The 25069-nt window shown below is 43.1% G+C and overlaps 1 protein-coding gene across 1 annotated transcript in view; it reads left to right on the top strand.

Moving 5' to 3' along the window:
- Window positions 1–25069, top strand: part of caska (calcium/calmodulin-dependent serine protein kinase a) — a 96888-nt gene that overhangs the window by 53637 nt on the left and 18182 nt on the right. Inside the window, exons 12-17 of the mRNA XM_048193973.1 lie at window positions 1884–1961; window positions 12245–12292; window positions 12851–12931; window positions 15313–15501; window positions 24349–24427; window positions 24575–24660. Of these exons, the coding sequence (XP_048049930.1) occupies window positions 1884–1961; window positions 12245–12292; window positions 12851–12931; window positions 15313–15501; window positions 24349–24427; window positions 24575–24660 (561 nt within the window). The remainder of the gene's footprint in view (window positions 1–1883; window positions 1962–12244; window positions 12293–12850; window positions 12932–15312; window positions 15502–24348; window positions 24428–24574; window positions 24661–25069) is intronic.

The following is a 25069-nucleotide window of genomic DNA, read 5'->3' as shown; positions in this document are numbered from 1 at the left end:
GTTTGGCAGACAGTTTTTAGCCAAATCATCTTACCATATACTTATTGCTGGCACAGACCCTGACAAACAATTTGTGGGTAGTTGCACACAAGTAGTATTTCATTTTGATCTTGGTGGGCTGCTAACAGCCTACAATCTTGATCATTACCCTTCAACCACCCAAACAAATGCTACAGATATTAGGGCTGGGCGCTATATCGCATGCGATTGTCACGCGCATTTCATCAGTAAAGCCGGTTCACTGATTACCGCTAAATCGCCATCACCTGCTTTCGAATGGAGCGCCATTTAATAGACAGAGCCGTAGATCACTGACAAGCTACGCAATATCACATTCATTATCGCAGATGAATCGCCTTCGATAATGAACGCGATATTGCGTAGCTTGTCAGTGAACTACAGCTCTGTCTATTAAATGCCGCTCCATTTTAAAGCAGGTGATGGCGATTTAGCGGTAATCAGGGAACCGGCTTTACTGACGAAATGCGCGTGACAATCGCATGCGATATATCGCCCAGCCCTAACAGATATCAATCTGTATAGAAATAATCGGCCAAAACTAACTAGCTTCCACAGTGATTGTTAGTACACCAATTTCAGAATTTCCCATTCAGCTTTCCACAGAAATGTTTACTGTTGACGTTTTTGTTTATTTGAGAACTTAATGGACTTTGTTCATGCATTGTTCTTTGTTCATTCATTGCGTCTTGTGAAAGCATACACACTGCATGGCCTCGGCACACACACGCACGCTTGTCTCTTAGTATTATGGCATTATGCACATTTTTGTGTGTGTGTGAATAAGTGTAGCTGTGGACTCTCTTCACAGTCTCTATGTTTGTGTGTGCGTCTGTGTACCGAGGCCTCTATAGAGAGGCGTACAGCTCGGTACAACCCAGCATGGATGATAGGGCCTGTCTCCATAGCCACAGGCCAGAGGAAAGCAGAGAGGAGGGCACGCCCCTTATGCCAGTGCTCTGTGGGTAAGATTATCACCAGGAGGCTTTGAATGCATGTCGTCCCATTGAGAACTCAACTCCTACCCTGAATAGGGAGGGAAACAATAGCACCTATTGTCAGCCTCCATGCTTTTTTACTGTTGTGGCTCCAGCAGTATCTGTGTATCAGAAGAGCTACTCCAGACTTTGCCATCCTCTCCATTCAAGCTCTGAGTGTAACTCTACCTTCATGAAACAGAGGACAGAGGGGTTGAGATCCTATCAGGACCAACTTTGTCTGGAGTTTTACTTTGGTTTTGGTTGTTTTTTATTTGACTGTGGTGAGTAACCTGGGGTATTTTCATATTTATTGTTACTGGAGGTGTTGCAACCTTTTGCTCAATGCTACCTTTAAACTCTGCTGAAACTGTTTGTGTGAAGTTGTGAAATGTAGATAAATATAGATAAATATAGATAAAGAACTTGTATCCTGTGCACAGCAGTGCACTAACAGGATGTAATAGAGGTGTGATCTTGCCGTGAGATGGCTTGTCCCGTGAGGGTTAGCACTCGAGGTGAGCCACTGAAGAATCACATTGACGCACAAGAAAATGTCTGTAACATGCAATAAAGCTGTTCAGATGTGATGTCAATTTGCAGGCCCTAAACAAATGCAGCAATGCCAGTGAAATGTTATTGTTTGTGAGGGTTAACCTCTTATTGTTTCTCTTCTACTCAAAAAGCAAAATATCACATAATACCCAAATCAAAATTTGCTTTATTAAACATTGATGATAATGTTCACTTTTGAGAACTGTATAGTTCTTGAACAATATATATATTTTTTTAAAGATCTTGATTCCTTCCATGCATGCTGATGTTTTTGTTTTATAATAGAGCCAAGGAGTCTTGTGATGATTGTTCTGTCCTTTTTCATTTTTTCAGCTGTACGACAAGATAAACACAAAATCTTCACCGCAAATCAGGAATCCTGCAAGTGACGCAGTTCAGAGAGCCAAAGAGGTGAGTGCAGGCTACAGTTATGGAAACATGCTCTTGTAGTTGCAAATATAAAATTGAGGTCCAGAGAGGTTCCTAGCACAAGTTTAATTACCGTCATTGTAGTTTTTGACTTGTTTTTGTTGGAAAAAAAAAAAAACAGGACTAATTTAACTAATTTTTTTCTTCACAACCTGTCCATTTCCGAGAAGATGCAATTTAATGTCTCTTTTTAATTTCTTCAACAAGAAAGTATGTTAATGTGACTTAACAGAATAATATTTACATGATTTGTCTTGAATGTGTTAAATTAGAATGACATTTTAAATACTTAATACTCTGTTTATCAGAATATTTTGGTGTATTTACAGTATGTCCTCATTTTTTAACCACTATTCTGTCTAGTTTGTATTTCCATTTTAATACAGCTCATCTGGATGTTCAGAAATGACGCACTGCATGACCTACTCACTCATTGGCTTTCCTAGATACTGAATTTTCTCACTGCATATTTCTGTCATGGTTTTTTCACTTCTGCTTGGTGGGCTTTTTGACACCTGCTCTTTTTTATATTGTTGATTGACTAAGAATTTTTTCAAGATTAATTTATAAACCTAGAAGTGAGCTAAATTGCCAGATTATAACTGAAAGCTGACGACAGAAAGCTGATGAAAGCTAACAAAAACACGTTATTGTTTGCTTCATATGTACGATTCGTTGACATAAAATGTATTTTACAGATGGTGGTCTCACAAATTTTAGCTTTTCAAATGGCAAATACAGTTTTAGTAATTTTATATCGTCTCTGTTCATATCTGTTATTTAGAAAGCACCATGTGGCAGACAAATTAATGTGATTTTACAAAGTTAACAGAATGCCTTAAACAAAGACCTGTTTTGTAGTCAATGCCTCTTAGAAGTGCATGATTTATGTGACATTTACAGATCCCTAGTGGTCTATTGCTTGTGTGAACACATGCCTGTTTTCTTCCTGGTGTATTTGAATGCATTCAAACCAGCTGCAGTTAGAAATCTGCATTAACAAGTGAATGGGTTTGTTTGCTTTTACCTACAGAGTAGACTAGAAAAAATAAAGAATAATGATTGTGTGGAGCTGGACTATCATTGAGATCACAGAGACTGACATGATGCTTCTCATGTTACCTGAAAGTAAATTTGAGAAAGTGAAAATGCATTTAGCTTGGTGATCTGTATGTTTGATGTGTGACTGTGTGCTTTCCTCACTGTTGGCTGAAAGTGTTTTGCTCTCTTCATTTGCACAGAAAACAGCTAAAATCCTCACAATTAACACAAATAGACAGTTAATAGTTTTGCTAATGGTTCTATTTTGTCCTTAACACACTAAGTGAAGTTTAATTACCCATTAATCACAATGTCCAGTAACTTTAGGAGCATTGCTCCTAAAAAATCCCCAAAAATCCCTTGCTTATGGCGTTATTTTACTGTCAATTGTCGAGAGCACATTATTGTGACGCGAGAGCATATCAATGTAATGCGCGAGCGCAAATCTGTCCGCTCGCGCGCGGATTTCCTCTGCTCTCGCGCAAATCTGTCCGCTCGCGCGCGGATTTCCTTTGCTCTCGCGCAAATCTGGACGCGCGCGCTCAAATATACAGTGCTCTCTTATGAACTGCCTCTCCTCTCGCTCAGATATTGCGTGTGCACGCTCAAACTGTTTCCTGCGTGCTCAAACGTGTCCTGCGCGCTCAAATTGCACATGTGCGCTCACGAATCTCTCTGTGCTCTTGCAGAAATTAATTTGCTTTTGGATTAAATGCTGTCAAAAGTTATAAACCAATCAGAAGAGACGACTGATCCATGAAAATGCTACGTGGAATCTTATTGGCTGAGAGTGAACTGCGCCTGGAATTCTTTCGACAAAAATATATATTTTATTTCTTTACAATTTAATAATATTTATCAAATGTAACCTAGTCTAACTGCATCACATTACAGGTCAAACCCCTATTTATCTAAATAAACAAACAAACAAAAAATGTTTCTTAAAGTTATTGTGGTCATACGTTTTGTGTTGAATTTTTAAAAAAAAAATAGGTAACATTTTACAATAAGGTTTTTATTTGTTAACATTAGTTAATGTATTATCTAACATGAACTAACAATGTGCAATACATTACTGTAATTATTAATCTTTGTTAACGTTAAAAATACAGCTGTTTGTTGGTTGTTTACTTCACAGTGCATTTAATAACGTATTAGTAAATGTTGAAATTAACATTAACAAATATTAATAAATGCTGAAGAAGAGCAATTCATTATTAGTTAATGTTAACTAATGCAGTTAAATAATGTTAACGCAACCTTATTGTAAAGTATTACCAACAAACATCTTCTGATTTAAGACCGAACAAGATCAGGGTCAAATCGTCATTCCCTTAATACTTAATGTGGAGATCACATATACCACCATAGTCAATTTCTTTTGAGGTCTGGAATTAATGATTCTGATACATCAAATACATTCTGATACATCAAATACATTTTAACAGTCACTGGTCACCACCTACTGGCAGAACAGTGTAACAACATTAGTTTCAACATTCATTTAGCTACTTATTTTAATTGCTGAAATCAGTGTATATTCAGACTATAAATTGTTATTGCAATACTTGCATTATTATTTAATGTTTGCAACACAGATGTAGCAATAGTATGTTGTTGAAAACACTTTGTGAAGCTGTTTAAAACATATAGCTTACATGACCACTGCTTTCAGCAGCAATGCAAAAGCAGGTTTAAATATTCTGGTATGATTGTAATTTCAAAAGGTTTAATAGACATAACCGAATCGTTGTCATTTAGGAATAAGATCGCGTTCTTTTGCTTAATCGTGCATACACAAGAGCTTAGGTATTTTTGTATGTCATGTTTTATACCAGACCTCAAAAGAAATATACCACTATGGTGGTATGTGATCTCCACATTAAGTATTAAGGGAATGACGATTTGACCCTGATCTTGTTCGGTCTTAAATCAGAAGATGTTTGTTGGTAATACTTTACAATAAGGTTGCGTTATCATTATTTAACTGCATTAGTTAACATTAGGGCCCAAGCGAAAATTCGCGCAGGGCCCTCTTGTTTTTCTAATTAGGGCCCAAGCGAAAATTCGCGCAGGGCCCTCTTGTTTTTCTAAGGATTATTAGGGCCCAAGCGAAAATTCGCGCAGGGCCCTCTTGTTCTTCTAAGGATTAATTAGGGCCCAAGAAAATTCGCGCAGGGCCCTCTTGTTCTTCTAAGGATTATTATTATTTTTTTTTTTTTTTTTTTTTTTTTTTTTCCGTCTTCCGGGGCTTTTTGGGGGCCTTAACATGCTCAAAAACTCTTGAAAATTGGCACACACATTGGAATCCGCGGCCATTAGGACGCCGGAGAGGCTGGTACCCGGGCGTGGCAGGGGGGCTCGACAGCGCCCCCTTGAAAAAAGTCAGAAAATTTGGTCCATATATTGAACAAACTTGCACGTATTAGTATGAAACTCGGTACACATATAGACCTCATCGGGCCGAACAACTTTCGTGCTCTAAGTTAAACGCCACGCAAACAGGAAGTCAGCTATTAAGGGTTGTTTGAAAAACGCATGCTCTGGAATTTGATATACTCCTCCTAGACGATTAATCCGATCGCCACCAAACTCGGTCAGCATGAAGTCAAGACATTGATGATTAAAAATTGCCAGGGGATTTTTGATATCTCGAACGGTTTGGCCGTGGCGAGGCAACGAATTTATGGCGAGAAAAAGGAAACAGGAAATGTGTTATAACGTCTGCATACATATATTGATCTTTATGAAACTTCACGAGTGTGTTGCTTGTAGTAGTCCGATCACATGGATGTGACTATTGTGAGTCAAAGTTATAGCGCCACCAACTGGCAGCAGGAAGTGTATCACTTTTTGAATTGCTTTGAGATCACCCTCTTATTTTTACCTGATTTGCTTCAAACTTCATCAGTGTAATGTCAATACACAGCAGATGTAGACATATGACAGGATTTTTGATATTTGAAATATTGTTGCCATGGCAACAGGTCAAACTGTAATAATATTCTTGAGTGTTTTTTAGGCTCTTAACATGCTTCAAATTGCATGAAACTCGACACACACATCAATATTGTCAACCAGTAGACATGGACAAAGCCATAGAAATGGGTCTGGTGGAGGGGCTCAGTAGCGCCACCTTTTGACAAAAGTGGGGGGGTTAGTTTTTCCTACAGTCACCAAACTCGGTACACATATTGTTCTCATCAAGCCGGACAATTTTCTAATTTACATTCATTAGCTCCGACCAACAGGAAGTCAGCTATTTTGGTTTGAATGTTAATTTTTTGAAAAAACAGGCTATGAATTTTATACTACTGCTCCTACAGGGTTTATCCAATTTACACCAAGCTTTTTTTAACTTGTTGCTAACACATTGAAGTTGTTTAATTGCAAACGGATTTTGGATATCTCAAACGGTTTGGCCGTGGCGAGGCAACGAATTTATGGCAAGAAAAGGGAAACAAAGTGTTATAACTTCTGCATACATTAATTGATTTTGATGAAACTTCGGCTTAGTCTTCGTTGTACAAGGCTGATCACATGGATGTGACTATTGTGATTCAAAGTCATAGCGCCACCAACTGGAAGCAGAAAATGTGTCACTTTCAGCATACATTGAGATCACCCTCTTATTTTTACCTGATTTGCTTCAAAATTCATCAGAATAATGTTAAAACTTGGCACATGTAATCCTTTGAAAATGGGCAGGGAGGAGGGGCTCTATAGCGGCACCTTGTAGTGCAGTAAATGTGGAGTGAATTTGACATAGTCCTTTGATGTTTAACCGTTTTAAGTGCCTATTGCCCGCTGTGCACAGTTGCCCTGAAGCCACCGGGGTGGCGGTGCCACCGGGCTTGGGCCCGCCATCGCTGCTCGCAGCTATATATTATTATTTTTTTTTTTTTTATTTTTTTTTTTTTTTTTTCGTCTTCCGGGGCTTTTTGGGGGCCTTAACATGCTCAAAAACTCTTGAAAATTGGCACACACATTGGAATCCGCGGCCAACAGGGCCGGGCAGAAGCTGGTACCCGGGCGTGGCAGGGGGCTCAACAGCGCCCCCTTGAAAAAGGTCTGAAAATTTGGTCCATATATTAAACACGCTTGCACGTATTAGTCTGAAACTCGGTACACATATAGACCTCATCGGGCCGAACAACTTTCGTGCTCTAAGTTAAACGTCACGCCAACAGGAAGTCAGCTATTAAGGGTTGTTTGAAAAACGCATGCTCTGGAATTTGATATACTCCTCCTAGACGATTAATCCGATCGCCACCAAACTCGTCAGCATGAAGTCAAGACACTGATGATTAAAAATTGCCAGGGGATTTTTGATATCTCGAACGGTTTGTCCGTGGCGAGGCAACGAATTTATGGCGAGAAAAAGGAAACAGGAAATGTGTTATAACGTCTGCATACATATATTGATCTTTATGAAACTTCACAAGTGTGTTCGTTATAGGAGTCTGATCACATGTATGTGACTATTGTGAGTCAAAGTTATAGCGCCACCAACTGGCAGCAGGAAGTGTATCACTTTTTGAAATGTTTTGAGATCACCCTCTTATTTTTACCTGATTTGCTTCAAACTTCATCAGTGTAATGTCAATACACAGCAGATGTAGACCTATGACAGGATTTTTGATATTTGAAATATTGTTGCCATGGCAACAGGTCAAACTGTAATAATATTCTTGAGTGTTTTTGAGGCTCTTAACATGCTTCAAATTGCATGAAACTCGACACACACATCAATATTGTCAACCAGTAGACATGGACAAAGCCATAGAAATGGGCGTGGTGGAGGGGCTCAGTAGCGCCACCTTTTGACAAAAGTGGGGGGGTTTGTTTTTCCTACAGTCACCAAACTTGGTACACATATTGTTCTCATCAAGCCGGACAATTTTCTAATTTACATTCATTAGCTCCGACCAACAGGAAGTCAGCTATTTTGGTTTGAATGTTAATTTTTTGAAAAAACAGGCTATGAATTTTATACTACTACTCCTACAGGGTTTATCCAATTTACACCAAGCTTTTTTTAACTTGTTGCTAACACATTGAAGTTGTTTAATTGCAAACGGATTTTGGATATCTCAAACGGTTTGGCCGTGGCGAGGCAACGAATTTATGGCAAGAAAAGGGAAACAAAGTGTTATAACTTCTGCATACATTAATTGATTTTGATGAAACTTCGGCTTAGTCTTCGTTGTACAAGGCTGATCACATGGATGTGACTATTGTGATTCAAAGTCATAGCGCCACCAACTGGAAGCAGAAAATGTGTCACTTTCAGCATACATTGAGATGACCCTCTTATTTTTACCTGATTTGCTTCAAAATTCATCAGAATAATGTTAAAACTTGGCACATGTAATCCTTTGAAAATGGGCAGGGAGGAGGGGCTCTATAGTGGCACCTTGTAGTGCAGTAAATGTGGAGTGAATTTGAAATAGTCCTTTGATGTTTAACCGTTTTAAGTGCCTATTGCCCGCTGTGCACAGTTGCCCTGAAGCCACCGGGGTGGCGGTGCCACCGGGCTTGGGCCCGCCATCGCTGCTCGCAGCTATATTAATGAATTGCTCTTCTTCAGCATTTATTAATATTTGTTAATGTTAATTTCAACATTTACTAATACGTTATTAAAATCAAATGTTGTATTTGTTAACATTATTAAATGCACTGTGAAGTAAACAACCAACAAACAGCTGTATTTTTAACGTTAACAAAGATTAATAATTACAGTAATGTATTGCACATTGTTAGTTCATGTTAGATAATACATTAACTAATGTTAACAAATAAAAACCATATTGTAAAATGTTACCTATTTTTTTTTTTTTTTTAATTTCAACACAAAACGTATGACCACAATAACTTTAAGAAACATTTTTTGTTTGTTTGTTTAGATAAATAGGGGTTTGACCTGTAATGTGATGCAGTTAGACTAGGTTACATTTGATAAATATTATTAAATTGTAAAGAAATCAAATATATATTTTTGTCGAAAGAATTCCAGGCGCAGTTCACTCTCAGCCAATAAGATTCCATGTAGCGTTTTCATGGATCAGTCGTCTCTTCTGATTGGTTTATAACTTTTGACAGCATTTAATCCAAAAGCAAATTAATTTCTGCAAGAGCACGGAGAGATTCGTGAGCGCACATGTGCAGTTTGAACGCGCAGGACACGTTTGAGCACGCAGGAAACAGTTTGAGCGTGCACACGCAATATCTGAGCGAGAGGAGAGGCAGTTCATAAGAGAGCACTGTATATTTGAGCGCGCGCGTCCAGATTTGCGCGAGAGCAAAGGAAATCCGCGCGCGAGCGGACAGATTTGCGCGAGAGCAGAGGAAATCCGCGCGCGAGCGGACAGATTTGCGCTCGCGCATTACATTGATATGCTCTCGCGTCACAATAATGTGCTCTCGACAATTGACAGTAAAATAACGCCATACTTGCTGGCTCTAAAGACATAAAAGACAAGTATCTAGTATTTCTTATAAACAATCTTATGTCAGTGAGGCCAGGTGGGCAGGAAAGGTTATGTTAACCAAAAGTCAAGGTAATGCAACCTAAAATCTTGCCAATAGTTAATGTAGCAATTTAATTCAGTTAAATGTAATAAATATGATGGGAATAATAGGAAATGATGATGGATTTCTTTACATCCTCATCAAAATTCACCCTCTCTATTTGGTAAATGCATGTTATTGATCTTTAGGGCTCCCCCTGACTAAAGATTTTTAATTTAAGTCTTGCAGTCTCCGTTCTAATTCATCCCAAAGGTGATCTTTCGGGTTGAGGTCAGGACTCTGTGCAGGCCAGTCAAATTCTTCCACACCAAACTCATCTATGTCTTTATGGACCTTGCTTTGTGCACTGGTGCGCAGTCATGTTGGAACAGGAAGGGGCCATCCCCAAACTGTTACCACAAAGTTGGGAGCATGAAATTGTCCAAAATGAAGCATTAAGAGTTCCTTTCACTGGAACTAAGGGGCCAAGCCCAATCCCTGAAAAACAAGCCCACACCATAATCCCCCCTCCACCAAACTTTACACTTGGCACAATGCAGTCAGGCAAGTACCGTTCTCCTGGCAACCGCCAAACCCAGATTCGTCCATCGGATTGCCAGACAGAGAAGCGGGAAATCGGCACTCCAGAGAGCAGGTCTCCACTGCTCTAGAGTCTAGTGGCGGCGTGCTTTACACCATTGCATCCGACGCTTTGCATTGCACTTGGTGATATAAGACTTGGATGCAGGTGCTCAACCATGGAAACTCATTCCATGACGCTCTCTACACACTGTTCTTGAGCTAATCTGAAGGCCACATGAAGTTTGGAGGTCTGTAGCTATTGACTCTGCAGAAATCATGGTACCACACTTGAATTCACTGAGCTCCTGAGAGCGACCCATTCTTTCACAGATGTTTGTAGAAGCAGTCTGCCTGCCTAGGTGCTAGATTTTATACACCTGTGGCCATGGAAGTTATTGGAACACCTGAATTCAATGATTTGGAGGGGTGTCCCAGTACTTTTGGCAATATAGTGTATTACACTGAGCTAGGCTGCTTTTAAATGAATTTAGATATTTAAAGTAAAAAGGTCTTCTTCTGCAAATTTATGTGTTTTAAGAGGCTTTAACGTTACTCCCTTCAAACTTAAATTGAAATGTCATTGTTTCCGTCACTGCAACTTCCCGCACACACGCACGCACACACACACACACACACACACACAGTCATTAAATGCGTTCAGCCCAAGCAAAGGTTGGATAGGCTTTATTAGTTTTTTATCATATACAGAGCCATTTAAATTTCTCTCAGTTCTGTTTTGCCTCCATTGCTGCTTAACAAGTGAACTGCAAATGAGTGCCTGACGAAAAATTATGCTATAATCACGCTAATATTTCCATTGTGTCTGAAAACGCTCTTCTCATAATTCTGTTACGTTTGTGTCGATTTTGTGTATATTTTAGTTAAAACCATTGCACTAGTATTAAGCAATTTCTCATGTACTGTAGGTTTTTTCCCTATGTGTTCTATATAATGTCCACTAGGAGTTGCTCTAGGCAAATGCTTTCCTTTATTGGTTTTCCCTGAAGAGATGCGCTGTTTTTGAAAACGAATGCATGCGTAATTACTACATGGACCAGCTGTGTTAATGATCTGTCCGTCATGGACTGTGTTTTTTTTTTTTTTTTTTTCCTGTGACTAAACAACTAATTAAAATTTGGTCGACTATGCCTCTTCTCATCGACTAACATGTAGTTAGGGGGCAGCCCTATTGATCCTATTTTTTTCATTTTTTGTATATTGGACTTTTCCAGTCATTTAGTCAGCTTAAACCTGACACTCCACAATAGACTGCAAACTCACATTCATTTACTCAGATGTTCACAATATGGAAGAAAAGATCTGTTGCCGCTTCAGTTACATAGCGACTTTAAACTGCAGTTTTAGGAGGAGAGTAGTCCCCCATACGTTTAATTTTTTTGTAAAGTAAAATGGGTTATGAATGCTATTTCATGTTGACCTTGAAGTTAGTGAATCAAAACTGATAATGTCTTATATAGCAATTGCATCAACATGAGCTCTGAGTATTTTGAATATATGTCAATGAATCTTAACTTGATGACGATCAGATAAGATTGATCAATCAGATGTGTTAAACAGATTTTCATTTTTGGGTGACCTATCCCTTTAAGTTCCCATAAAGAGATTAAAGTAATCTTAGTTTGAATAAAACCATCTGCATACTCTAAGTTAAAAATAGTAAATTTCACACTAGTCTTGATGGTTACTTCTGACGTCAAACTTGTTTGATGGCCTCCCTCAGAGGTTCTCTTGGTCCTGAGCCCTCTAAACCAGTTCCTTCTCAGTCAAAAAAAAACCTATAAAGCTCAACCTTCCTTTAGTATTGTGAATCAAAAAGGAACTCAGGCCGGCTGGTGATTTAAGTGCTGTGCTCTCAAATAACCCTCCTTGGCCTCTTGCTTGTGATCACTGGCAGTGGTGAAATGCTTAAGGATTATCCTCTTTGTATTGCTTAGAGCCAGCGGGGCGGAAACTAACCCATCACCTCTCACTGTTTTCCCTGAGCGACTGAAACTTGCGGAGACGGCATAATGCCTACCTCCAAAATTCAGCCTTCGACTCTGCTGCTTCTTACACAGACTATACTGTATCAAATGTTATAAAACTCTCCTGTGTGTGTCTCTCATGCTAAGACCTCCACTGAAGACGAGTCAAGCACAGCTTTGAAACATCTGGAATATGTAAGCTGCAGACATTTTCCCAATCTTATGTCCACTTCTTTTTACCACTTTTGTAGAAATTTCTAGCATCACGGATTCTTGTAAATGTCTGAGCTTTGCATTTAGTGATGTTGACTGGCAGTGAGGGGCTGCCAGATGGGTTTAAACATTGATTAGAGCTCATTAGAGATGATTAGTGTGGTTCAAAAGACGTTCAGGTTCCGGCGCTCAGAAGCATTCAGCGGGAAGTTGTGACATATCTGCAGTACGGTGCCAAATCACCCCCTTCCCACCTGACCCGTCCCACCCCGCCAAATAGAAGGGCAAAATGAGTCCAGACAGCAGTGCTGATTGGTCACATGGGGTCTAAGGGTCATGCCAGAAATTTTTGTGTGTATGTGTGTGTGTCTCTTCTGATATATGATGTGTGGGGTCTCAGCAGTCCATCTCAAAGTTGTGTTGGAGTGTATGAGATTAAAAAGCCTATGTCAGATATAGCATCTTTACTCACCTAAAGAGATATACTTAGCGTGGAGATGACAGCCTGAGGAAAAGCCTGATGACTCTGTCTGTCTGTAGGTACTGGAGGAGATTTCATGCTACCCGGAGAATACAGACGCTAAAGAACTGAGACGGATCCTATCCCAGCCCCATTTCATGGTGAGTCACAGCAGCACAGCTCTAAGTCTTTGACTAATCTCTTTACAAAAACACGTTAAAGTCAATATGAAATCAAAATTAACCCTATTTACTTTCCTTAATGCATGTTCTGGTCTTGGTGAAAATGATTAATTGGTCCAAGTTATTCTTTGTTATATTTAATCAACATGTAAAACCTTGCTTTTCCTCTGAAACAATTTTTCTTTTCCGCTGATGTCGGTCAGCCAATAGCCAAATATCTATTTAGTCATTGCTATCACAAGAAACTAATACTTTTATTAATCAAGGGCACATTAAATTGACTAAAAATGACAGTAAACACATTTATAATGTCACAAAAAAATGAATGCTGTTTTATTTTTACTTTCTATTCATCAAAGAATCCTGAAAAAAAAGTAGCACGGTTTCCACAAAAATATTAAGCGAGACAGCTGTTTTTATCATTGTTATTAATAAAAAAAAATTATTAATTTTCTGAAGGATTTCCGAAGAAAGCTTAGCAGGCTTCTTTCAAAAACATTAACAAATCTTACTGACCCAAAACATTTGAATGGCAGTGAATGTTGCATTACAAAAGTAAAATGGTTTGTGAACGTTACTTCATATTGACTTATGGATCTCAAGGCGATCCTTATTATCATCTTAGTGTTAGACAGCACTGCTAACATCATGAAGTACAGTTAAACGGCAAAAGTGGAGTCTTCAAGTTTGTTTAAATTTCAGTCAGCAAAACTATCTTTGAGAGATTAATTAGAGCACTTGAACTTAGTCTTTATGAAGAAAATTATTTATTCAGGATGTTTGTTATTTCACCATCTCAGTCTTCGCAATCCTTTTCTGTAATCCTCTTCGCTAATCAATGAGATATTCGTTAGTTGTGTTTAGAGCATTATTATCAGCTGGACAAACAACCTCATGACAGATGAAACAGGGTTTTGCCCTTTGCTCCACACTGACTGTTTGTGAGGGTTTAGCTGATTAAAGATTCCTCCACTTTTTACACAGAAAACATTGTGTAACTCTTAGAATTGAAAACGTTCTTCCCAGTTGAAAAAGACCATTTGTTGAAATGTTAATAACAATAATAATTGTCGCATAATTCTAAAGGTTTACCTTTAAATCGGGGTGGTAGTGAGGGTGAGAATTGTTGGTTAGATTAAAAGTAGAAAAAAAATAGGAAAATCTGAATCTTCAAAGTGTGTGAGATAAGTTGGAGACAAATTATGTGTCATGGAACACTGAGCAAGATTAATTTAAAATGATCTGGCATGATCCAGGCTGCAAGGGAATTATTTGGGGGCTTTTTAAAATGTTTTTACTTCCACTTGAACTTAGGGATTTATTATAGAACTGAGAGAAATAAAGAGGGAACGGTTGCTTTTCAGAGGAAAGGAGTCAAATAGAGCTCATGCATGAAAAAACAAGATGTGGGTGAAGTTAGCCTTACTAACTCTGACAGCCAGGTCAAGAGTGTGTGTGTGCGTGGGGCAGAACAGAGATAAAATGAAAGAGAGGAGGGAGGCACCATCAGGTACTAGCTGTCCAATTCCAGCATGACCTTGCCCTTGATGCTTTTCTCATAATTGCACACAAGATGGTAGTGTCAGATGAGCCAGCAAGAAAAGAGATGCTTATTATAGTAAACTAAATTTGTACACTACTGTTCAAACTTGGAAACTCACAATGGAAACTTTTTCTTTTTACACAATGATCAATGATCAAATGTGAGTGTAGTGTGACTTTTACACTGATACAAAAAAAAATAATTATACTATTATAATCTAATCTATTAGTATGGTTTCCACAAAAATATTAAGCAGCAGAACTGTTTTCAACATTGATAGTAGTACGAAATGTTTCTTGAGCACCAAATTAGCATATTGGAATGATTTCTGTAGGATCATGTGACACTGAAGAATGGAGTAATGCTGAAAATTCAGCTTTGCCATTACAGGAATAAGTTACCTTTTATTTTAAATTGTAATGATATTTCAAAAGATTACTGTGTTTCCTGTATTTTTTATCAAATAAATGCAGCCTGGGTGGTGATACGAGATTTCTTTGGAAAAAAAAAGAACAAACAACAAGAACTCACACATGAGTGGCGCTTGCACAACATGCCTCCTTGATTGATTACCAAGACATTGCTCTGTGATTGCTAATGTGATCTGAGTGGATTTTAGTTTATCACTATCTGCTTGTTAGTGTGTTTGTTCTGAGTGTTTACTAGCTGGCTGCTTACTAGCTTAGGTACCTCCAGTATAAGTCTATGAGATTTTGTTGTTAGAGTGTGTGTGTGATATATCTCTCTCTTTCTCTCTCTCTCTCTCTCTCTCTCTCTCTCTCTCTCTCTCTCTCTCTCTCTATCACTTTCCTTCAAGGCCTTACTTCAGACTCATGATGTTGTGGCACATGAGGTGTACAGTGACGAGGCACTAAGGGTCACTCCACCACCTACATCACCATACCTCAACGGAGACTCACCTGAAAGCACGAACGGAGACATGGACATAGAGAATGTCACCCGGGTGCGCCTTGTTCAGTTCCAGAAGAACACAGATGAACCAATGGTATGAATGCTCAACTTGTACATGTACACACACTTATATAAACTTAAGGAATTATATGCCTAGCATGCACTTGAACAGTTTCTCATATAGTTAGCTATCATAGCAGCTCTTTAAACTTTAGCTGTTTTGATCCTTTCACTTTCGATGTGTGGAAATGCTAGCTCTGCACATTAACCCTTAAATGCATACCTCGGGTCTTTAGTGACCCGGAATGTCATTCACTACCCTCCTCCTCGTTCATTTTTTAAAGTTAGACATCAGCCTTCTTGGTATTCCTCAATCAATTCATTATCAGGGGTGTGATTCTTCCGGAAAAATCCGGAAATCCGGCTTTTCCGACCTGAAAATGATGCTCTCGTAAATCATGCAAAAAAAAAAAAAAAAAAAAATGGGGGGTGGGGGGGTCAGGGTTGCGGCGGTTGCGATGGGACGAGTATTGGTAAACATAATGACCGTTCACCGCTGTCAACGTTTTTTGTGCCTCTGATTCATGTCGTCATGTCACTCCGCAAGTTGTCCAATCATTTGTCACGATTGAAGTTCAAAGTGTACGCGCACTGTTATGAATGCGCACACACCCAACCGCGCCCAACCATCTACTCACGTGAACAGCTTCAGTGAACACGGATGATTCAGATAAGCAAATCCATATTGTCTTTCATTTTTATATGCAGGTCTAGTAAAATTTAACCAATCTATTGATCATTTTTGTCATGATTCCATAACATTAATGTTAAACGATTCTGGGCTAATTTAGCAAAGTAACGGCAAGGCTGCCAACTCTCACGCATTCAGCGTGAGACTCACGCAATTGACCCAATTCTCACGCTCTCACGCCACACGCCCATATTCTCACGCAGACTCGTGCAGCAGTGAGGGAAAAAAATCGCGCTGCATGATCTCGCAAAGCAACGCGCAGAGAGACCAGACAGACAGTGTACAGACTAGTGAGTTTTTGTGACAATTGTGAGGGAAATACACAATTTATTCCCATAAACTGTGTAGTCAGCCGTTCTTCCCTCCCATCTGCACCGTGTGAATTGTGAACGCAGGCAGGTCAGTGAGTTACAGGGCGCTCCGTGTCTCCGTCCAGTTTAGGCTAGTAACTAATAGGCCTGTGCTGTTATATAGTTTATAGGGGTGTGACGAGCGAGACTAAATTGTAAAAAAATTCCGGCTGTCGTTTTGCTTTGTATTTAAATAAAAAACATTTAATTCAGTTGGATAACGGTCGCCGTCGCTCCACATTCACAGAGTACGCGCGATCACTAAAGTGAAAGTAAACGCGAGCGCGCATTCAAACGAGATTTCAATACCCCGCATTTTGAAAGCGGCTCCCTGATGAATACAGATATCTCTCAATATGAAAGCTATTTTAGGTTGGGCAGTGTAGTTGTAACCATCTCTCAGCTCTGTATCAAAGAAAAATTTGGTCTTATTTGCACTTTGAATATTGAGAGAGTGCAATTATGGTTGCATTTATTGTAAAGTGTTACCATCAAAATTAATAACAGTTTTCTCTAAATCTTATTAAGCACAAACAATAAGGTTTCATTTGTTAACATTAGTTAGTGCACTGTGAACTATCATGAACTAACAATGAATGACTATTTTTATTAACTAACATTAACATGTTAGATTAATAAATACTGTAGCAAAGATATTGCTATGAAATCATACAGAAGAAAAGTCAGTCAGTTGAGTTAGTGGCAAAACCTTTTACAGTACTTGAGTATTATAGTATTCAGTCTTTTACTGCATATGATAATTCATACTCAGAAAGTAGAACTGAAATGACATTCATTACAAGATGATTAGTTAAAACATTTCAAAAACACCTGCAGACTATTTTTTCTAGTCGTGTATTTCGCTATCTTGTCTCGTCACACCCCTAATAGTTTATATAGAATTAAGTTAGCATTAGCAGAGTTGTCTGTTCCCTTTCGATACTTCACTCGTACTGCGTATGGGGAAAAGTCTCCCTTTTTCCCCGTCACTGAAACCTTTTTCAATAACGCAGTGTAACTGCATCGTCATTGGTTCACTCATAGACAAGTTGTTGAACCAATGACGGCGCGGCATAGCTGCGCGACCTATGGCGAGAGAGCGCGCGAACTTTCCCGCCGAAATGGGCGGGGTAAAGGGCTATATAAGCAGGCGTTTGGCCATAGGATTTCAGTCCTTTCTCCTTCAGCGACGACAACGCATCTCCTCGCTGATCTCCGCCTGAAGCCTGAGGAAGCTCGCCGCCTTCGAGAAGCTCCCGCCGCCGTCTGAAGAGGCCCCGCAGCGGACCCAGCTGAACTCGCCGGTCGGAGACAGCGCCGGCGCCCTCGCTGACTGCCGCCCCGAGTGCCGTCCTCGAGACGCCCGCCTCCCGCTCCCGCTTCCGGCCGCCTTCTCAGCGTGTCTCCTGCCGCCATCCGGTGCGCCCCTTGAGAGCTTTCCCGCGGCTTATTGCCGCTCTAAAAGAGCGTTTCCTCAGCGGTTCTACCGCTCTAAAAGAGCTTCCGCGGCCCTCGCCGCTCTAAAAAGAGCCCCCCAATCGCCGTTATAACGGCGGCGGCGTTGCTGCAAATGCCGCGCCACTCTTGTGGCACGTGCAGAGCCCCTCTGCACGATGATGACGGACACAGCGAGTGTGTCGCGTGCCTGGGCAAGTCCCACGCCGACGGCGCGCTCGCTGGAGCCTCATGCCCGCACTGCGAGAGCATGAGCCTCGGTTCTCTGCGCTCGTGGGTCGCCTTCTTCACTGAAGGCGATTTCGCTGCTCGCGCCCTCCCGTCTCCTTCCTCCCGCGAGCCGGCCAGGAAGAGACAGCGGGGTAGAGCGACTCAGCGCCCGGAGTTGTGCGAGCTCACGTCGAGTTGTGCGAGCTCACGTCGGCCCAGCCCCCGCGTGCCTCGCCTTCTCCCCCGAGAGAACATTCTCCCGTCATGTTCTCCCGACCAGAGCAGCGTCCCTCTGCAGATGCGAGCGACCTCGTCTCGTTTGGAGGATCTGACGAAGAGCCAGATGACTCCATGTCTCTTGCGGCTTCTGAAGCGGAAGGATGGGCTGGCGAGCCGGACGACCCTGCTCCCCCGCCTCCTCTGGAGCCCATTGATCACGGCCAGGGTATGGATGCCGAGCTCTTCCGCATCCTATCCAGAGCAGTGGAAGAGCTAGACCTCGACTGGGCCCCTCCGGAGGAGCCATCGCGTAGCCGCCTGGATGAGTGGTTCCTGCCAGGCCGCCACCAAGCCCCTCGCCAGCGTTCCGCTCCATTTTTTCCTGAGGTGCACGAGGAGCTTACGAAGTCGTGGCGCGCTCCGTACTCCGCCCGCCTCCACACAACACACCGTTCTGCCCTCACTGCTGTCGACGGCGCAGAAGAGAAGGGCTATGAGCATTTGCCGCCCCTGGATGAAGCGGTGGCAGCTCACCTCTGTCCTCCCGCGGCTGTGGGATGGAAGACCAAAAGAGCCCTGCCTTCCAAGCCCTGCAGAACCACCTCTACTCTGGCTGGAAGAGCCTACACCTCTGCGGGCCAAGCTGCTTCGGCGCTTCACACCATGGCGATCTTCCAGGTGTTCCAGGCCAAACTCCTCCGCTCTTTGGACGAGTCCGGCATTGATGCACCTGCCTTCAAGGATCTCCGCAGCGCCACCGATCTAGCCCTGCGGGCCACGAAGGCCACTGCCCAGGCCATCGGTCGTTCCATGGCCAGCTTGGTTGTGCTTGAGCGCCATCTTTGGCTCAACCTCACGGAAATCAAGGACCTGGATAAGACGGCCTTTCTGGATGCCCCGGTCTCCCCTTCCGGTCTTTTTGGGCCAGCGGTGGATGGTTTCACCGAGCGCTTCACAGCGGCGCAGAAGTCGTCTCAGGCCATGAGACACTTTCTGCCCAAGCGCTCCAGCTCTGCGTCTGCTTCTAGCCGCCCCAGGACTGCGCCGGCTCAGCAGACCAAACCTGCCCCATCCACCTCTCAAGCAGCGCCGCCTAAGGAGCATCGTCAGCGCCCTCGCCCTGCTAAGCGCCAATCCTCCTTCCCGAGACGCCAGGGACCCCGGCCCAAGATTGTGCTGGACCCGGTGACTCCGAAGACGTCCTGATCCAGCAGGAAGGAAGAGGGTTGGGGAATGTCCCGTTGCGACCGGACCACCCCAAAAGCTCCCTCGTGCAGTCTCCCCTCCGCCTCGTTTAATTCCGGGCGTGGGAGAAATGCTCTGTGTTGTAGCTGGGCCCACACATGTTGCGCCCAAACAAAACGCCGTTTTCACGGCGAACACTATTTTACTTCCTCTAAAAGAGAGCAAATTTCCTCTTCCACCTCCTTCGGTGTACGGCCCCCTACCCGGCGGCCTGTCATCCGACATCATTCAACCCCTTGTCACTCGGGCCGAGGCCTGGCAGGCCATCCCCGACGTGTCAAGCTGGATCCTCGGGATCATAAAGCAGGGCTACTCGCTCCAGTTTGCACGACGGCCCCCTCGCTTCGGAGGGGTGCTTCAAACCTTGGTGAACCCGGACGACGCTCCCGTCCTCCGGGCCGAGGTCATGACCTTACTGAAGAAAGGGGCTATAGAAATAGTTCCCCCTTCAGAGAGCGAGTCAGGCTTTTACAGCCGTTACTTTCTGGTCCCCAAAAAGGATGGCGGCCTCAGGCCCATCCTAGATCTCAGACTTTTGAATCGCTCCCTCATGAAACGGAAATTCAAAATGCTGACGCTGAAGCAGATCCTCGCACAAATTTGTCACGAGGACTGGTTCTGCTCGCTGGATCTGAAAGATGCATATTTTCACATCCAGATAGCCCCCCTTCACAGACGATTCTTGAGATTCGCGTTCGAGGGGGTGGCATACCAATATACAGTCCTGCCCTTCGGGCTGTCCCTGGCTCCTCGCACTTTTACCAAGTGCATGAACGCAGCGCTTTCCCCTCTGAGACAGATGGGAATCCGGGTTCTGAATTACCTCGACGATTGGCTCATTTTGGCCCATTCGCGAGTCGAGCTGGAACACCACAGATCCGTGCTCCTCAGCCATCTCCAATGCCTGGGTCTCAGGGTCAACCTAGCCAAGAGCTCACTGCTCCCCAGCCAGCACATTTCGTTTCTGGGGGCAGTTTTCGACTCAGTCCGCATGACGGCAGTAGTCTCGCCAGAGCGCGCCCTGGCGATTCAGCAGCTCGCGGCTTCCGTCAGGAACAAAGCCTATCTTCCTCTGAAGCTCTTCCAGAGGCTCTTAGGGCTGATGGCTTCCGCCTCCCCAGTTCTGCAGCTTGGCCTTCTTCGGATGCGGCCGTTCAGTTCTGGCTGAAATCCCGGGTCCCCCCACATGCCTGGCGGCATGGCCGCTTATGTCTCAAGGTCAATCGGGCCTGTCTTTTAGCCCTGAAACCTTGGATGAACCCTGCTTGGTTCAGTCTTGGGGTACCTCTACAGGCGGTGTCACGAAGGACGGTGCTCTCGACAGACGCATCCAACTCAGGTTGGGGGGCTCTGTGCGAGGGCAGACCGGCCTTCGGTTCGTGGTCCCACGAAGAGAGCCATCTCCATATCAACTGCCTCGAAATGTTGGCAGTGATGAAAGCCCTGCAAGCGTTTCAGGTTCACTTGACGGGACGCCACGTCTTAGTCCAATCGGACAGCATGACCGTGGTGTCATACATAAATCACCATGGCGGTCTTTCGTCCAGCCGTCTATGCGCTCTGGCGAAACGTCTTCTGGAGTGGGCAATACCAAGGCTTCGGTCGCTCAGGGCGACTCATATACCTGGCAAAACCAACCTGGGTGCAGACATGCTATCACGGAGCAACGTCCCCTCAGACGAGTGGATGCTCCATCCCCAGATGGTTTTCAAGATTTGGGAGCTCTTCGGGAGAGCAGAGGTAGACCTCTTCGCCTCAGAAGACAACTCTCATTACCCAACATATTTCTCAAAGGAAGTCGACGCGCTGGCCCACACCTGGCCCAGCACACTCCTTTACGCATTTCCCCCGATCGCACTGATCCCGCAGGTCATCAGGCGAGTCAGGGAAGACAGACACAGAGTCCTTCTAGTGGCCCCGCTCTGGAGGAGCCAGACTTGGTCCTCAGAGCTGTTCAGGCTCTCCACGGAAGCCCCGTGGCCCATTCCCCTGAGACGGGACCTCCTCTCTCAGGCGAACAGAACAATCTGGCACCCCCAGCCAGAGCTCTGGGCTCTACACCTCTGGTCCCTCGATGGGAGCCGACTGACCTTCCCAGGGACGTACTAGAGACCATATCTCAGGCGAGAGCCCCGTCCACGAGACGCCTCTACGCCCAGAAATGGTCGGTCTTTGTTGATTGGTGTTCCACACGCAACATAGACCCCGTGGAGTGTGACGTATCACCGATACTGTCCTTCCTCCAAGAGCGTTTGGATCTGGGGCGCGCCCCTTCAACGCTCAAAGTATACGTAGCAGCCATCTCAGCGTTTCATGCTCCTATCGCTGGCCAGTCAGTGGGTCGGAACAACCTTGTGGTTCGTTTCTTAAGGGGTTCGAGGCGATTAAATCCTCCTCGTCCCCTTACTGTTCCCACTTGGGACCTTTCTTTGGTCCTTAGGGCTCTCAAAGGAAACCCCTTCGAGCCGCTGAGTTCAGCTGACCTCAGGCCTTTAACCCTGAAAACCGCTTTGCTACTTGCACTAGCATCGGTCAAGCGTGTTGGCGATTTGCAGGCCCTCTCTGTGAGCCCTGCGTGCCTCGAATTTGGGCCTAATGACTCTAAGGTCGTGCTGAAACCTAGGCATGGCTACGTCCCCAAGGTGCTCTCTACTCCGTTTAGAGCTCAGGTCATTTCGCTCTCTGCTCTTCCTCCCTCCGCGGATGAACAGGAGCTGAAGTTACTCTGCCCTGTCAGGGCATTGAGGACCTATGTAGAGCGATCACAGCCTTTCAGGCAATCAGATCAGCTCTTTGTCTGTTTTGGTGGCCGCACCAAAGGGTCTTCGGTCTCAAAGCAACGTCTCTCGCGTTGGATAGTCGACGCGATTAATCTCTGTTACTCCTCCCTGGACATTCAATGCCCCTTAGGAGTTAGGGCCCATTCCACTAGAGGAATGGCTTCCTCCTGGGCCTGGTCTAATGGAGTTTCCATTAAAGACATCTGTGAGGCGGCCGGCTGGTCCTCGCCGTCCACTTTTGTCAGATTTTATCATCTGGACGTTCCGGCCTTACAAGCCCGGGTCCTCTCGGTGTAACCAAGCGGCCTCTTCGAGTTCCGCCTCTCGCCGATCAGGAGTCATCTCCTCTTGTAGTGTAACAAGGGTTTACGACGGCTTTGCCTCCTTACTTGTTCTCTTGGTCCCCTCTCGGTGTCCAAAACAAGTTATGTCGTTCCCTGCCGTGGCACGGCGCGGTTGAATTCGTTCCCCATACGCAGTACGAGTGAAGTATCGAAAGGGAACGTACTCGGTTACTAACGTAACCTCGGTTCCCTGAGATACGGAACGAGTACTGCGTTACTTGCCGTGCCACGAGGCTGCGGCTTCAGTGTCGTCGCTTCAGTCGATTGGCCTGAAATCCTATGGCGAAACGCCTGCTTATATAGCCCTTTACCCCGCCCATTTCGGCGGGAAAGTTCGCGCGCTCTCTCGCCATAGGTCGCGCAGCTATGCCGCGCCGTCATTGGTTCAACAACTTGTCTATGAGTGAACCAATGACGATGCAGTTACACTGCGTTATTGAAAAAGGCTTCAGTGACGGGGAAAAAGGGAGACTTTTCCCCATACGCAGTACTCGTTCCGTATCTCAGGGAACCGAGGTTACGTTAGTAACCGAGTACGTTTTGCAGCACTGAGCAGTTATTTTACATAACTTTATCATAAAAAAAAGTACAAAAGCAAGCCACGCCCCTCCATAAGCCCCTCCCCATAACAAAGCCCCGCCCCCATGGTAAGTGCACCGTATAGTTTCCTGCTTTTTTGTCCTTTGCCAATCACACCTATGATTATAAAGAATATAACAAGAAAAAAATCATAAAATTCTAAAAGAATGCCTATTTTTGTATTCATTTTTTGTAAAAGTTTGTATAAGGTCGCAAACGAGCCGAGGTGTGTATGAGTGTACGTATATTTTTTCCGCACAACAATAATTGAATCTTAGATGACGGAATAAGTGCAATTAATCTTTATTCCACAAGGTGGCAATGTCTGAAACACAATGCTGAAGTGACGACTCATTCAGACAGAAAACAAAATAATAAGAAAAACATGAAATGGCTCAGCAATTTACTGCAGAGCAAGTACTGACCGCAATCAAATATGACTATAACTGTTACAGGATGAATTTGGTGAAGCTGTTAGTGATCAAAATATTGATTTTGAAGATGTTGAAAATTATATAGTTTTGAGAATACATTTGAGATCGCAAATGGGCTCATATTCATGACCTCAAACATAAAACTAGCCAATTATTTGCTGAATTTACTGGGAAATGAGCTCTGACGAGGACAGTGGTGATGGCTTAAAACATCTGCTCAAACGGAGCCCTTTCAAGCTCCAAAAGGTAACAAAATATGATTTATTTTATTCTTCTGTAATTGTTCCTCTAATATCAGAGGAGTTTTATATTATCGCGACAGGTAGAGATCCTTCCGTGTTAGATATAGATCCGGGTCGATAAAGACCCGAATATGTAAGAATGATTGGAGAAACAGTCATGCATTTAAGGGTTAAATATCCTGTGTTGACACACATTTTGACACCCAGAGCTGATATTGTTGTTGATAAAGCTCTCATAGTGGTTACAATTTATTTCCACGTTAGTCAAATTTCCTGAAAGCTTGACATTCTTATCAATGTGGCTTCAAATGAGTTTGTGGGCACTGTTTCAGGGCATCACGTTGAAAATGAATGACCTGAACCATTGCATTGTGGCACGAATAATGCATGGAGGAATGATCCACAGACAAGGTACATGCACCAGATCATTTTCCAGTCATTTTGCAATCTGCAAACCGGACAATCTCATGGAGTGAAAGTAGTCAAGATAGAAATGAAATTATGAAGTCTGTAACACTACAGTCATTTATTAACACATGTAATGTGCCACTTTGTCAGGGACTTTACACATTGGAGACGAGATCCGGGAGATCAACGGCATAAGCGTAGCAAATCAAACAGTGGAGCAGCTTCAGAAAATGCTTGTGAGTGGGAACATCATTTATTTCAAGCTGTGGTTTCTTTAAAGGAATAATTTACCCAAACATTTCAATTTTGTTACCATTTACTCACCCTCATGTTGTTTGAACTATGATGGGTTTTTTTCATGGAACACAAACGGAATTATCTAGCAAAATGTCCAGAGTGCCAGACCCCAACCAGTGACAACTTAAGAATTTGTCCTTTTTTTTAAGGTTTTCCATTAAACTGTAAGTGCGCTGAAAAGTGAACTTCACATGTTAAATAACCAAATTTATTTTCATATTAAACATTACAACAGACATTTATCACTCAGTTTAGCACTTTCAAATATGAAATATAAAAAAATAATATTAAATTAATTAAATTAATGATAAGTGTATTTACTTAAATGAACACGTATATTCAAGTGAA

This window comes from Megalobrama amblycephala, linkage group LG6 (assembly GCF_018812025.1).
Source record: "Megalobrama amblycephala isolate DHTTF-2021 linkage group LG6, ASM1881202v1, whole genome shotgun sequence".
Lineage (NCBI taxonomy): Eukaryota > Metazoa > Chordata > Actinopteri > Cypriniformes > Xenocyprididae > Megalobrama > Megalobrama amblycephala.
This window is presented reverse-complemented; position numbering and strand designations above follow the sequence as displayed.